Here is a 15,635-nt window from a genome sequence, read left to right on the forward strand (position 1 = left end):
CTCGCTAATGGCTGCATTATCTTCCTCACCTGGGCGTACCAGTCTGTTTCCAGTTAACTTCATGGAGAGTCCAAAATCACTAATTACACATGTTCCATCATTCTTTACCAGTACATTGCGGCTGTTCAAGTCACGATGGGATATTGCGGGTTTGTAATGGTCTATTCGGATATATGGAAGTACTTGTTATTATTTGAGCAGCTCTAGTGTTTGGCAAAATGAGAGAACCTCATTATGTCTGCTCAGCTATTACAAACAGAAAATCAACTTATCTTTTAGAAAGCTAACATTTTCGCTTCTTTATAATGAGCTCCACAGTATGCTATCTATAGAAAACTGACTGGCATTCAGAGTTTCACTGTATCTATACAATATATTAGGCTACTGCTATATACAATTTTAGTGTTTGCCAATAAGCTTCTTTCCAAGGAATATTTCAGTATGATTTTGGCAGGAGACATCATGTACTTAAGCACAGACCTGCTGCCACAGCCCTGACAGCCATTCCAAATCCTCTCTCTCATATCCACACTCCTGTGTCAAATACCACACCAACTATTTACGTTATGATTGGGATTGGCACCTATTCAGAAGATAGATATGTAGACAATATTATTCCAGAGAGTCTGAACATGGTCATCTTGCAAGGGATCTGATCTTTTCCAAAGAATAATCTCAGTTGTTCCTAGTTTATATGTAATTTATTTTGTTAGTAAAGCAGCCAGCACTATAGAACCAGTTTTACTGTGGAATTTATTCTACTCCATGCGTTCCTTCCTAGCATTCATAGACCAGCCTATGGCTGTCTCTTCTTTATGATGGAAGGTTTACACATTTTCTGGCTGCTAATGGACACACCTGCCTGCACATTTTGGAATGATGAAGTTAAGATGAGAGCTGCAGTTTCAATGGCACATAGGAATACTGATTTAGGTATTTTTCAGGCTTGCACTTTTAACAGCATCTTCAGTTGTCATTCTTTGCTAGAGCTGATTTGAGATATATAGTTTGGAATTTTAATCCAAACATTATCACCTTAATGTAGAATTAATGATACCATCCTTTTATTTACTGCCAAAAAGCTAACACTTCAGTGCCAGGCCATATTCTGCAGCCTGATACATCACAGACCTCAGAATATCTGCTTTATAATCATGTTACTTCAGCTGCTGAAATGCTGGCTGAAGCACGCAAGCAGAGATATAAAGATATAAATCAATATGTTGTCACATCCGGTGCTCTAATAAAACACTAGAAGTCCAGCAGTATTGTTTGTACACAGTGAAGACTAGGCCCCCACCCTTAGACAAAAATCAAGAGATACGATAAATGAAACTACAGTTGAGTTAGAAGATTTAATTATTTCTCTTTGTGTATACACTTCACACACAAAATAGAAATTGCTTTGGTGATTTCTGTCTGAACTGCAAAAACAAACAGCACACCCCATATGTTTGCTCTCTGCTAGACAGACATCCAGTGCTTCAGGTCTTCAGTAATCTGTTGCCATGATACAGCAGCACTGCACAACTCTGCCTCCTCCTGCCTTTCTCTGGGGCTCTGCTGGCTCTTACTCCGTGTTTTCATACAAGCATCACAGACACAGCCCACAACATGGGATTGTTCAGAAGGAAAGAACGTGTCAGAAGTTCTGAGTAATCTCTGTTTGCATTCATCATTTCCTACTCACCGTACTGTCACAGGGAAAAAAGAAAGGCAGGAATCTACTGCCTGATAGAAATAACGTCTTGGCATCCCTTCCTGGCCTTACCTCCTCGAGGTAGCTCCGTGTGCAGGTACGCCAAGCCCCTAGTTATAGAGTGTGCCAAACGACAAGAGCTCACCCAGTCACTTGTGTGGAGACTCAAATATTTGCACAAAGAACCCTAAAAAAACCAAAACAAAACACTGGATTAAAATCATTGTCCAGTTGAATAACTCAAAATCTTTAGGAGAGTCGGTTTTATCCATTGCTCCTGAAAGGTGTAATTCCTGCAACTGCTTCTGTGTTTACCCAGATGTTCTAAAACATGAGGTTGGACCAAAGTTTCATTAATTTCTAGTGCTGCCATTTGGTTTATCTAAAGAAGTGGAACAGAAGATTTATCACAGAATAATAGGGATTGCCTTTAGGAATAATTATATTAATTATAAAGCAAAAGCAAAGCTTGCACTTGATTCATTCTTCTGAAAAAAGTCTTGCTGAACAACAGAAGAAGAAAGGTAACTACAGACATAACAGCCTGGGTGACTAAACAGTGGTCTTCAAATCATTAGCACTTACAGAAGAATACTCAACATCTCTCACTGGCATCACCCCTGCTATAATATATTTATGTTTCAAAACAAAAAAACCCCAAAGGCAATTCAGAATAGGAGTGAGTCCACATACACTGAAGAAACAGGAAAAAAGAATGTCATGTTCCCCTTTTCTTGAAAGGGAAGTTAAATGTGAAAAATGGGGGATTTTTTAGTAATTTGTGGTGGGATCTCCAAGAAAACCAGAAGGAAGGGTATCAATTATGATACTGAGATATTCTAGAAACTGAGACTGCTATCTGAAACAAGAGCCAGATCCTGCAAAGTATGACACCTTTGAGCAGTTTTTGTGCACATAGTCCCCAGTGACAACATACTCAGTTTAAACAAACTAAATCCCCATGCATGAAGAACAAGTCATTCAGTTGTCTCTGCATACATATTACAATATATTTATGACTACAAACTACCCTGGTTTTGCCTGTTTAAATCTGTAATCCTAAAGATGCACCAAAGTGTAACTTCTTATCATAGCCACAAATAAAAACACTTTATTGCAAAATTAGTTATATAACATTTGGTACAAAAAAATCTGGTATGTGCCGTTTGAGTCCATTTGGAGTCGACATTCAGGTATGTAGCACATGCACAGTTCAGATGGAGGCACACAGATAATACCAGAATTTAGTGGCTGAAGCATTAGACATTTTTTTATTCCAATGCTAAAACTAAAACCAAGTTCTTGACACTACTTAATAGAATTACAAAAGCCTTACAGGTTTTCAGACTTAGCCTGTGCAGAACTAGGAACCCATTAACAGATAACCTCCTCAGTGAAAACACAGACTAAGTGTCACTCATACAGGTTTACACAAGCATTTTTTTTCATTGTTTAAAATGCTGTTATATGAACTTCAAATAGATTTTGGTAATTAAAAAAACCCCTGAGAATCCACTCAGAAATTAGTTAAAGAATTTTGCATTTTTTTTCTTATCGTTTAAAGCTTTTTGAGAAATACAAATACTCTTATTAGCCTCCAACTGCCAGCAACTTGGGTGCAGTAACAGATTTTCTTGGCTTAGCGGGTTGAGATTCCAGCCCATTCTAATGGAGGCCACAGGACTGTTGTCACTGTGTGACTGGGAAATACTCACTGTATAAAGATCTCAAACCAACTTCAAGATCTTTCTGCTGCAAAGCTTGCTAGCCACCAGATATTTTTTAAGCTAGCTGAGGGCTGTGATTTTATGCTTTTAGTGAAGTTCAATATAAAAGGCAACCAGGAAAAGTTTTAGTCAAGATTTAGAGAGATATTTATAAATTAAGATTATTCTCGTCAGAGTCGTGAGCTACATGTTAAATTGGGGACATTTGTTCTGATGATAACTTTTGATAAAATTGATGGGTTTGTTTTAACAATCACAAGATTCTGTATGTGTTTTACAACAATTTTGCTGTTGTTCTAAAAAGACATGAATGTCTGGCTACTGGGGGGCCAATTCTGTGGCTATTACGTATTTCCTACTATGTCATCCCTTGCAACTTACTGCTTATTCACCTGCCACACCTCAGAGTACCATCAGAAAAGCATGTTGATTGATAAATACATGTATATCTTTCCTTTTATTACTTGCCCACCTACTTTCTGTGGTCCGAAGGCATGTTTGGATGATAACACAATTTGAGTCAAACCTATCTGTCTTGCTTTCACTGAGGCAACACCAAGAAAAATTTTCCATGTGAAAATGTTCTGGTTTGTGTGTTCCTATTTCCAAGAAGGAAAGTATTTCAAGGGAGAATGATGTTTTGGATGGGGAGTATTTCACTTGCACATCTTGTATGGGTTGCTCCTTACTGAAGTAAGATTTATGGCTCCAGTTTGAATGGTGCAATTCCCTTTTAGCAGGGCTGCCACAGCAGGCTTCCTTTTCTGCTGTTAGCTCCACATACAGCAGAACATCTGCTCACTGAATTAAGGATCACACTGTGCATTAATTACACCTGCTGTGCACTTCTTCCAATGACTTCCAAACCACCAGTGGATTGATTTTAGACTAATCTTGCTGTTCTTAATACCATATTGAGAAAGAATCTGATAATATGATGTCATAAGCCTCATCTGTGCATTTAATCAGATAGTTAACAGATTCTGTTTATATAAGCAACAAGACACAATTTTCAATCAAATGGCATTTCAGCTGAAAATCCTTTCATTCAAGAAAACAGCAAAACCAGATCACCTGTTAAGACAGTTATGCTATGCCCTCCCAAGAGCAGAATACTCGCTTGATTTCACTTAACTGAATTAGTTCAAAATAAGCATACTCTGCCAGAGCAGGGCAGAGCTGACGTGCTTTGCCACTGTTCATCTGGTGTGGGCACGACTGAGCTTCTTCTGTGGTCGTTTCTAGTCTCTGCAATCTCTTCTCAGATGCCCATCTCTTATAAGCTGACGTGATCAAGTGTGCTCTCACTTAAAAGTTTCAGTTAAGATACTCTATATATATTTGTGAAGTGCTACGTTGCCTTCAGTTTGCATATATATTTAGATATTTATATACATGTATGCATTTAACTTTCAACATAAGCATATATCTAGAGCCTAAAACACGCTAAGACAGGCCATCATTACTGCTATCTATTACTGTTCTGTCTCTTTTTGCTATTTCAATAAGCAGCTTTTGTCCTACTGCCCCATAACAAATCAAGCTTCAGCCACCATCTTTACACACTGGAGGAAATACGATACAAGTTCACTTACTTGAGACCAAAAAGGTCATTAAAAAAAATATTTAACTGAACAATTAAAGTTCGTTCCCATACACAAGCAAAAAAACCCCAAGTTAATTGTGAAACGTAATTTTTTGCATTTTCATATATATATAACGCCCACATACATTACAATTTATGATTTTTCATGAAAGCAATTCACATTTATGCTATGTATTTTTTTAAACATTTTTGTTTCTATGCGTGTGTACACAAACACACAGCACTAGGAACTCAAATCAATGAATTTGAGGGATGGAATCATTAAAGTTAGCTAACAAGATTTGAAGATATGGTTCTGGAAAAAAAGGCTGCCACCTTAAGACTTGTCCTACATCATCAATATATGGTACAGCAAAATAAATATGGTATGCCACAGAAATCTTTGAAGAAGATAATCGGATAAAAAGCCAACATGATTTATAGTACCACAAACCAGTTTGACAACAATATTGGATCTATTATGTTTCATTGTAAGAAACCCCACCATTTACAGCTACTGAGTGAGGTCATAACTACCATAACAGAGATATAATGTCTTAATACTAAGAAGTTTTAAATTTATTAAATTATCTCTCTTCAAATTCTGTCCTTGAATATTGCACAGTTGATTAAAAATCCCTGCACCATAACCAAGAGCAATTACAGCTACAAATTTGTAAGACTACATTTGGTAGCACTAACTGGGAAATCTTAAAGGGTATTACAGTAAACCACACTAAGGTTCATTAAAATTGTAATTTATATGGATTATTTTTACATTACTGTGCAAGAAGAAGCAATGAAAAACACTGGCAAATACTAAAGTACATCCTTTTTATGCGGCTGTTCTTACAAATCTAAACCAATTCGATTGGTTTCTTTGAAGCACTTACATTGGGGTAATATTCCATCACCAATAAATATTCCATACGGCCATCTGCAGTGAATCTCTCATCCCCCACAATGAAGCGGGCAATATTGTCATGTTCCATCAGTGGAATCCTGTAAATGTTCCTCTCATTGACAAAGTTCTGACGATTAGCGAAAGAAAATACTTTCACAGCAACTGGACGTTCATCTAAGGAGCCTTTATACACTGCTCCATACCGTCCCCGGCCAATCAACTGCAAAAAAATGTAAATAATTAGTTCCCTAAATAATAAATTAAGACAAAACCCAAGTTTTCACTCGATGAAGATTGTACTCCAACTTTTATACTGACTTACACTATAAAAAATAGTGAATATAGTGAATATTTTGTATTGAAAACGAGAATTAGAATGCTGTCATAGAAGGCCAATTTAGATCTTACTAAATTGAACTATACTCTGAATACCCAGGAAATAAATCATAAATAATCTATTCAGCAGTTTTATATACAGAATAAATAATATCTGTGTTTTGTGCTGCTAATTCTCTTATTAAACTTTTGCCTACTAAACTTTTATAGCTTTTATGTGATCAATTTTAATTAACTCCAGAGATCACAGACATTAAGCTAAACATTTTATGTTTACGATAGCTTTATAAGCTGTACCTTTTAGGTTAGTAATAACAATATATGCATTTGTAGTGCAAAATAGATACCAGAAGAGGTAAACAGGTTTTAACAGAAAGGAATAATTAATCCCTTACTACCTGTGAATCTTTATTCTAGCCCCCGCTATGTTAGATGGTCTTCACAGAATGGCCTTTCCCATCTCCATGGCAACTGAAGATAGATGCGATCTCTGCTCTAAACCAAAACGTAGGACCACCTTCAGGAAGAGTCCTAGTTTCTAAAGCTCAAAAAATTCTAACTACATAAGAATTTAGGCATCTATTTAATTCAAATAATTTTCATGAAGACCTAGACAGGAAACTGTAAGGATTTCATGGACCAGTATCTTTTTACTTTTTAAATACTGGAGAAGAAATGGCAAGCAGAACAGATTACAAAAGTAATGCTTCTAAAGATGATAAAATGGTCTAACAGGAAAGTTTGCAACAATAAAGTATCCTTTAACAGACAGACTTTCCGTTTCTCAGTCCTTCCATGTCAGTGGATTGCAAAGCAGCAATGAGTCACTTCAAGGTACAAACCCAGAATGTATTCTACCCACAGAGATGTGAAAAGGCAAGCACAGGTTAAGACAATTTGTTCCGGGGGTGAGGAGCCAGCTTCTTGGGATTTAAGGAAGAGGACAGAAGACCCCATAGCAAACCTCTCCACCAACAAAGTTGCTGCTTTTTCCAAGACTGCATATCAGTGTGAGTAATTTAATCTGGTGCTTTGCACACTTCTACAATACACATCCTTATACCCTTGTAAACTCTGCCTCAAGTACTTTTTAGCTGGCAGAAGGCACCCAAGCTTCTTTGCTGATTAGTCTGCTGTCACCATTAGTCCAGACCACACTGCACGTCTGCAGTCTGCATCTCTAGGTGTGATTTCTAATGGGCAAAAAGAAGAAAAGTACCAGTCTCTTAATCTCTCTCAGTCATTTTACTGATTTATTTCTGGCTAAAAGCTTTTAAAAGTTCCGTAAGTTCTATCAAGCATACCAATTGAAAGCATAACATTTTGCATTTTTCTGATGGTACATCTAATACCAAGCTGAGTAAAAAGTTCTGGTTGGCCTCTAGTTGCCATGGAGATAGAGAGTACCCCACTGTGAAGAATGACTATACATAAACACACCACTACTGAAACATACTGCCCTATCTGCAGTAAATTCTATATTCCAATAGCGTTACTAAAGCATTTCAAATGACTACGGTAGGATACTGTACTTAAAGCGATCTATGTCAAGCAAAAAGATGGATCTTTTGATGCAATGTTGAAATACAGCACATTCCAATTTCCCCCATTACCTCCCAGTGTTTAGCCTCACAGTAGAACATGTTCTAGCTAGTATCAACAACATTACCTACAAAACCAGGCAAAATGTAACTGCAGTAACCTTTTTTTCTTTTTATTTCTTCTTTACACTGTGATTTAGAACCAAACATTACAGGATTACTGATACATTTATTTCTGCAGCTATACCTGGGAGGTGATATGACCACAAGTGTTACATTGAATAAAAATGAAGATTAAGAAACCGAGTTGAACATTTACCTCCAACAACTTTAGATTATCCAGATCCAATGAGGGCTCTGATGCTGCTGCCTCCATCATATTCATACTGTGCAAACCTTGTTTACGGTCTCCTGTGGAAGGGTGATGGGAGAGAATCAGACAGTTTCCTTTGACTGCCATGCTACAAGTGAAAACAACACAACTTACCTGGGACTTGGCAGAAATACATATTGTAGGCAAGGACAATACAAGTAAAATGGAATCCTGTAAAATCTTCTCAGAGTCAGTAAAATCAGCAGTGAAGGTGCTGATAGCTACAAACTTAAGGCTATCTGCTACACAACTAATTTGATACTTGAACGTCACTGGCAATAACTATAAAGCATATTCGCAACCTCACTTAAGCTGTGCTGAGCAAAGGATTTGTTGAAGAAAAACGGGTCCCAAAATGCCAGCTTGCAGAAATCATAAATCTCTCTGAAATGTTATGAAAGGGATACCACCATAAAGTGTCAGAGGGGAGAAAAGGGAGCATTATGTACAAACACATAAGAAGGACTGAGGAGAAGACATTAAGTATAACTTAACATATATAAGTATATGAGAAACATTCAAAAGAACAATTAAAAAAAATAGGATTGTCAAAGCCTACCTGCAAGCATCCTGTATCCAAAGAACAGAGCAGCAATCAAAACAGCCAGTACAGACACAGATGCAAGGGCAATAACTATTGTCTCATCTCGATGAAAAGAATGAGAAGAATCTGAAAGAAAACAAGATGAAGACTCATTTAATTGTAAATTTGAAAGAATCAGCACTATAAAACATGTAATTGTTATTACAACAATGAGGAAAAAAAATTGTACTCTGGATTGTAAGACATGGCACTAAACTCTTTTACCTTTTAAAATCTAGGGATGGCAAAAGAGCTGATTAGCTCAAACACAGCTGAGCACGCATTCATCAGCAGCTTTTCCCAGTCTTCCCTTGCCACGGTAGAGAGGCACCAACAGCAGAAAGTGAATCTTCTTTCTAGCTGGCAAAGTTCAGCCCAGCCATACAAGGCCAAGGTGATGCCATCCTGCTCTGCTATCTGTGCCTTAATCCAGTTTCCTGGTATGAATCTGGTTTGTAACCTTTACAAATTGGGGTTTTTTTATTATTTCTCCCAGAATGAAAATCTCAAAAAAGTTTGCTAATAATGCTGCAAATGTGATGAATACTGATAGTTTTCTATTAAAATATCTACAACATACATTAGATACTTTGGGGTTTTGATTTGTTTCGTGTCAGCGCTCAGATAATTTTTAGCATAATTCTCACTGCTTAATTCACAAAAAGACAGAGATATCTCCACAGACTGCAGCACAGTATCAGGAAACGTGAAACAACAATAAAACACTAAACAAAATTAAATAACTAATTTTATCAAGCCTTTTAAAAAATAACATTTTATTTTTGTCAAAATATAAGTATCCTGCTTTTTCTTTTTTTTTTTTTCCCCCAGAGGGGGAAAAAGTTTTCATGAAAAAATTTCTTAGTGTCTTGAATGGTTAGCTTAATGCTTCTCCACATCAGACCCCAGTCTTGCTTCTTGCAGGCATATAAAGATTCAGCCACTTAAATATAAAAATTTATTACTGCAGATATTCCTCTGATGTCAGAATCACTGGAATGTGGCACTACAAGACCTCATTTACTTTGGCTGCAAAACCAAGTTTGGGAACTATGTTTAAACTTGTCTCATATATTGCTAAAAGTACTCCTTAAAAGACTGTAATGAGACCTAACTATGCTAAAACCACAAAATATAAAACGCACACAAGGCTTAAATATTGGGTAAATTTTTAGGTGAGACTGAAATACAATTTATCCCAGTCTACACTAGCTGAATAAACTGACAAATTCATTTTGCTGGAACTGCATTTAAAAGAAATTAAACATGATTCACTTATTCCAATTCCCAGTGTGGATAGACACAAGAGAACCAGATAAGAATAGAAAGCAAATTTAAAAGACAACGGCTTCCATTTTTACATAACCATAATGGTAAGAGGAAATAATAAAAAGCTAGTAAAACAAAATACCAGAGAGAGTTTCAGCTGTGATGTACATATGTGAAAAATCACCCACCAAAAATAACAGGCAGCTCATATCTAATAAACCCTTCAAATAAAAAGGAGCTTGTATTAATCATGACACCATCAAATTTAAGTTTGTTCCATCAAAAGAAATACCATTGCTACTGGTTTCGGTAAAATAAGTTTCACTAAGAAAACAAGCTATTGCCACAGAGCACTGTACTGTGGAAGAAGAGTCTCCTCCATGACAAGGAGATTAAAAGATACACATTACAATTCTCATCTAAATTATGAATTCAAAACATATACATACATACATATATATTAAAAACCACAACATCATAAAGGAAACTGTTACATCATACAATACTATATGAAATATTACACAAGTGTAAGAAGCTGAATAATTGCTGGCAGGGAAATCATAATTTTGACTTTCATATTTTTGTGAATGGAATTTACATTTTATCGACTTATCTTTTAAAATATATATTAAATGTGGTGGGTTTTGCATCAGGTCAAGATAGTGCCTAGCACGTACTAAGAAAATGCAGGTTTTGAGGGGCTGGGCTTTTTGCTATAATCTCAGCTTTATTTTCTTTGACCACGCAACTAGGGTGCAGCCATTTACAACCTTCCCATTGCTAAATATACAGTAATCGTTTCCACCACTGTTTGCCAAATGCTATCTAATGCCTAAGTCTGATTGCTCTACTTTAGTTCTTCTTACAGTCAAAGGGTTAACAACATGCCTCCATCATGAGGGCCCTCCTCTACCCTGGAACAGGATTTTGCTGTTCCTCCACTCCTAGGATGGCCCAAGGCAAGGGCACCTGGAGCAACAGGGTGATGAAGCAGCTCTGGCTGCACTGGCACACTTGCTCCTTCTCCCGTTAGAAGCTTGTGAATGGTAGCATTATGCAGGCTGGAAAGCTACTAGAAAATCTCCAATAACAACTTTTTGTGCCGATCAGCAGTAGAAAAACATGCAGAAAAAAGGATCGTTGCTTTCTCGTTCCTTGATGGACCAACCCTCTGGGGGCTTTTTATCTTTAATGGGTAGCTGTGCAGCCACCAGATAACCTCAAAGAACTTACCTGGCCTTCAACAGGAAAGAATGCTTTCATTTTTTTTAAGCGAAGTTGTTTCGTAACAAATCTTATATTGGCTTATCTTGAACCGATTTTTCTTATAAACATTTTACAATAATGTTGTCAACATTCTAACAGACAAGTCAGACCTACAGTGTGAGTTACTGTTGTCAGGTTGTTGAGCAACTTTTATAAATACAAATTTCTTAATAAGGGTAACTGAACATCTCAATGGAGTGGTAATGTGCAGCTCAAAACAATATGAGTGGGTAAAACGCTGCATATGACGGCCAGTCATTTCCCAGCAAGGACAGTTTTACTATCTTTTACTTGTAAATCTACATAAAAAGAAAAGCACAAAACAAACCAAACACAATGACAAAAAGCTCAGATGGCCCCCAAAACCCCACAAAAAGTATTGTTTCTATCTTCCCTCTATCTGCTTTGTAGGCCTAATAGCTTTTGATGTTGTCAGATTATCAATCTTTCTTAAATAGAACAAAAAGGATGTCACCTATTGACCCAGTTTTAAAACCTTCCAAAGCTTAACAAAACTCTTATTAACTAATTCATTTTTTCAATCCATCTCTTTCTTTGGATATATTTCATATTTAGCCTTTTACACCAGCTGCTGACTTGCCTTTAAATGCCTAGATGAGAAATGCTGGCAAAGCCAAAATCAGATAGGACCTCTCAAGGCATTTGCAGAAGTTCACATTTCCTCTTTTATCTACTTCTAAGTAAAATAATACATATTTTATATATACACCTATACATACGCACACAGCCATATTTCTCTTGGTATTATTTGGAGATGCATTTTAACTAACTCACCAAAAGGCACATCAGTATGGGTCAATAAAAGTAATTACTGACCTTTAAGCAAGACACTTTTAAAATAAGAATGTAAAATACGCACATATACAAATTTCTTTTCATGTTTTCTTTCATGAATTTATAGTCCTGTCTGAAACAACCATGACTTCTTAAGATTAAGAATGCAATATGAAAGTTTATTTGATATTACACTTCCTATCAGTAGCTCCAGGTGCATCACAGAGCATAAACAAAGTTTTCTCAAGTAAGACTTTGTTGGTCTGAAACTGTTAACAACCCCATCCCCAAATCAGTGAACTCTGCTTTTAAAGTTTGTTTAAAATGACAAGACAGCTGCCCTACAGCTTCAGTATTTTTTTGTCATGTCATAGTATGAACCGCCTGTAAACACGCGTAACTACTATTCAACAATCTCATTTGAGTTTTTGGGATCATTACCAATATTTGGGTATTTCTTTAGTGACAAATACAAACTGAACGAAAAACAAACTGTCCAACAGTGGCTTCAAACTTCAGACCGGGAACACCAGTATCTCAGTATTATTCCCAAAACAATGTATAGCATAAAAAAAGCATATGCTGAGCAGACTTAGGTGCAGACTCTAGAAAATCCAATGATTAAGAAGTTGACTGCTGAGCCAAATTCTACCCACGCTTGTACGCTGAAGATTATCAGCAAAACTTCCTCAAGTTTATGTTACTGTAACTGAAAGCAGAGGTTAGCATACTTGCTTTTTTCACTGCTATTTGTATGTGAGGTTTTTATTTCCAACTTCCACTTAGGCTTCCCGATCTAAAACAAAATCTGCCAAAAAAAAAAAATTAAACCCAACAGAAACCAGTGTAAGGCCCAAAATGCCTTGAGAGCTAACTTCTTATCCCAGTTGGATAGGAAAGGGAGAGCACTGCTCACAGGGTTACCAACTCTTCAAGCAGCAGTGTGAGGATGCCATTTAGAAGGCACCCAGCACGTACATGCTTCTATCTTGAAACATTTCTGTTAGTAATTGTGATACTAGTCAACCTTTTTTCTCAAGTCCACCAATCCCATCACAAAGAAATATCACAGCAAATACTGCAACAGGTTTGGGGTGTTTTTTTTGTTTTTTGGGTTTTTTTAATAAGGAAAAGAAACAGAGCACGACTCATTAAAAGAGAGACGACCTCCTTCTGGTGGGGGAGCAGCTGGTAACCAACAAGCCACCGTTCCCAGAAGCGTCCTGACCTCACCATCAATAAAGAGCTTGTTTTCAGGTTCCAAAAACCCGAGTACAACAGCTCCTGTGTACAGAAAGAATTTTGTCAAAGGTACACAGAAATAATTGAGAACGTATTTCAGAGCAAACTGTGAAGGGGAATGCTTCTAGTACTTAGCTAGAAGTGAGTCATCTGGCTGAACTCAGCCCTGCACTTTGGATACTCCCTGCAGGCACTTCTACCACATTAGGGATTTCTCTCTCTTCTCTCGGGCATCACTGCCATAGTAGTTTCCAAACACTTATGCAACATCTTTGGTAAATTAGTTTTTTAAAATTAAGCTTCCATGTTGCCACGTGGAGGTTGTCTACTGCTGCCTTCCAAACCTTCCCCAGGAATGACACAGAATGAATAATGCTGACAGAGCTAACGGCATCAGGAGGAATACTATTTTTCCTTCAAATTAACTCTTCCACTATAAACATAAGCTTGCAATATTAATTAATGCAAAAGTATTCCAATTTGTGCCTATGCTTGAAAAAGTTTCTTTATTTCTCTGTAATTTAACTTTCAAAAATGAAAGCCTCTTTTGCATGCTGCCTGTTTCCATATTTATAAATTAGCATTCATCCTATTACCAAAGAACATTTTGAGAAATCAAAGAAAACCGAGACAAAACCAGGTAAGAACAGCCAATGGCAAAAGAGTCTGTAAAGGTTACAGAACTCCCCCCTGGGAGCCAGAAAGAGGATGTGCAATTCCTGTGTCTTCCTTTCCCATCAGCAAAGACTGTGAAACCTGCAGATAGCTATCCCCTTAGTTCCCCCCACCCCAATATATCTTCCCTTCTGTGGCCGCTCCACAGAAAGCATCAACTACCCACCACTACCAACGTTATTGCGTCAGTTCAAGCACCAACGTTTGTGCCATGAAGGTAAAATATTCCAGCCTGGTTGACGAACTGTGAGGAACCCCTGCAGCGTCTTCACATTTCCTACTTCACCGCTCAGCAGATTGTCGACCCTGACACCATTACTAAAATTACAAGGTATGAAGTGAATGGAAGGGGGAATGAGGAAAAGGAAGAATAGTTTCCTCCTTATAGCAGCTGAAAGGAGTCCTGAAAACTCCTCTCTACCACTATACCAAAGGTGCTACACCACGATGGCCAAAGAGCTCCCTGGGACACCGTAGAGATCACTGTTACGATAAGATGTCTTAAGACAGCCATGAGAAAAGGCAGTGAGCGTCAACCATGTTGAAAAACTAGGAATCCCATGGGAAAAAAATTGATTGTATAATTAAAGGCTGTATCACAACACAAACACACACAAGGAGGTGGCCTTAAAACCGTGAAAGCAATGATGCTGTTTCCTTCTAATCTTTAAGTGTTTGAATATGAAACCTTAGGCTTTGAGATGTTGTTTCAATCCTACATATCATGGGGGTGATCATATAATAAAGGACATTTGCACATAAATTTCCACCAGATCTCTATATTGCTATTAAAGCTTTTCATTCAATTTTTAGAAATCTGCCTACTCTTCATGTAAATCACTCACAGCTGTGTATCTGTCACACAGTAGTAAATAGTTCTAGAAAATATATGTGTGTATTTAACTTTAGATAAGCATTATCTAAATAAATGTATAAAAACATTTTAGAGAAACATACAATTATTTTATATAATGAAAATCAGTTTTAAAAATAATTACTTATGTTCCCACAGAATTTCTGGTATCAATATATCAGAAGCCAAGTGGTCTTACAGCTGATAGGTACCAAAATATTTATTTAAATTGCCATATCACCAAGTAAGTAGCAATGTTAGTCTCCAACAAATAAGGAAAACACCATCCTTTAACCTTCACAGCACAACAGTAACATCTGATTCTTCAAAACAGCTACAGCTGTATGGACTCGGATCAAAGTCAGTAAAATTACACAGAGACTCAAAGATGTGCCCATACAGATCGCTTTAAAAAGAAGCGGAATCTTCACGCCATCCTGCAACTATTTCTTTGATGTGATAGATTCAATATGTTCATTGCCAATCTGATGCAGAAGTTGCTTTTCCATTAAGGAATCTTAACGATACAGAGGATGAGACCAGAAGCATGAGGGAAACCTTACGGTTCAGTCACCAACGCAGCGCGAGATGGAAGGCTGAAGTGTGGGGGCAATATGGCCTTCAGCTGCAGATGACTGCAAATATGCTCTGCAGATTGGAAAAGTGACTTTTCAAGTATAATTAATTCTACTTGCTTTTAAAGTTGCATTTCTTTTCACAGTGGCCCTGCACAACTTTCATGACACTGATAAGATCTTGGTCCTTTGAAAACACATACAATTAGCAA

At 37.1% G+C, this 15,635-nt stretch overlaps 1 protein-coding gene across 1 annotated transcript in view; it reads right to left on the reverse strand.

Annotated features, from left to right (window-relative positions):
* The window catches only part of BMPR2 (bone morphogenetic protein receptor type 2), a 103,360-nt gene that overhangs the window by 11,210 nt on the left and 76,515 nt on the right, over positions 1 to 15,635 (reverse strand). The window contains exons 4-8 of the mRNA XM_009809575.2: positions 8,725 to 8,835; positions 8,112 to 8,203; positions 5,905 to 6,135; positions 1,772 to 1,886; positions 1 to 161 (exon numbers count right to left, since the gene is read on the reverse strand). Coding sequence (XP_009807877.2) covers positions 1 to 161; positions 1,772 to 1,886; positions 5,905 to 6,135; positions 8,112 to 8,203; positions 8,725 to 8,835 — 710 coding nt within the window. The remainder of the gene's footprint in view (positions 162 to 1,771; positions 1,887 to 5,904; positions 6,136 to 8,111; positions 8,204 to 8,724; positions 8,836 to 15,635) is intronic.

The sequence above is a fragment of the Gavia stellata genome, chromosome 8, assembly GCF_030936135.1.
Source record: "Gavia stellata isolate bGavSte3 chromosome 8, bGavSte3.hap2, whole genome shotgun sequence".
Taxonomy (NCBI): domain Eukaryota; kingdom Metazoa; phylum Chordata; class Aves; order Gaviiformes; family Gaviidae; genus Gavia; species Gavia stellata.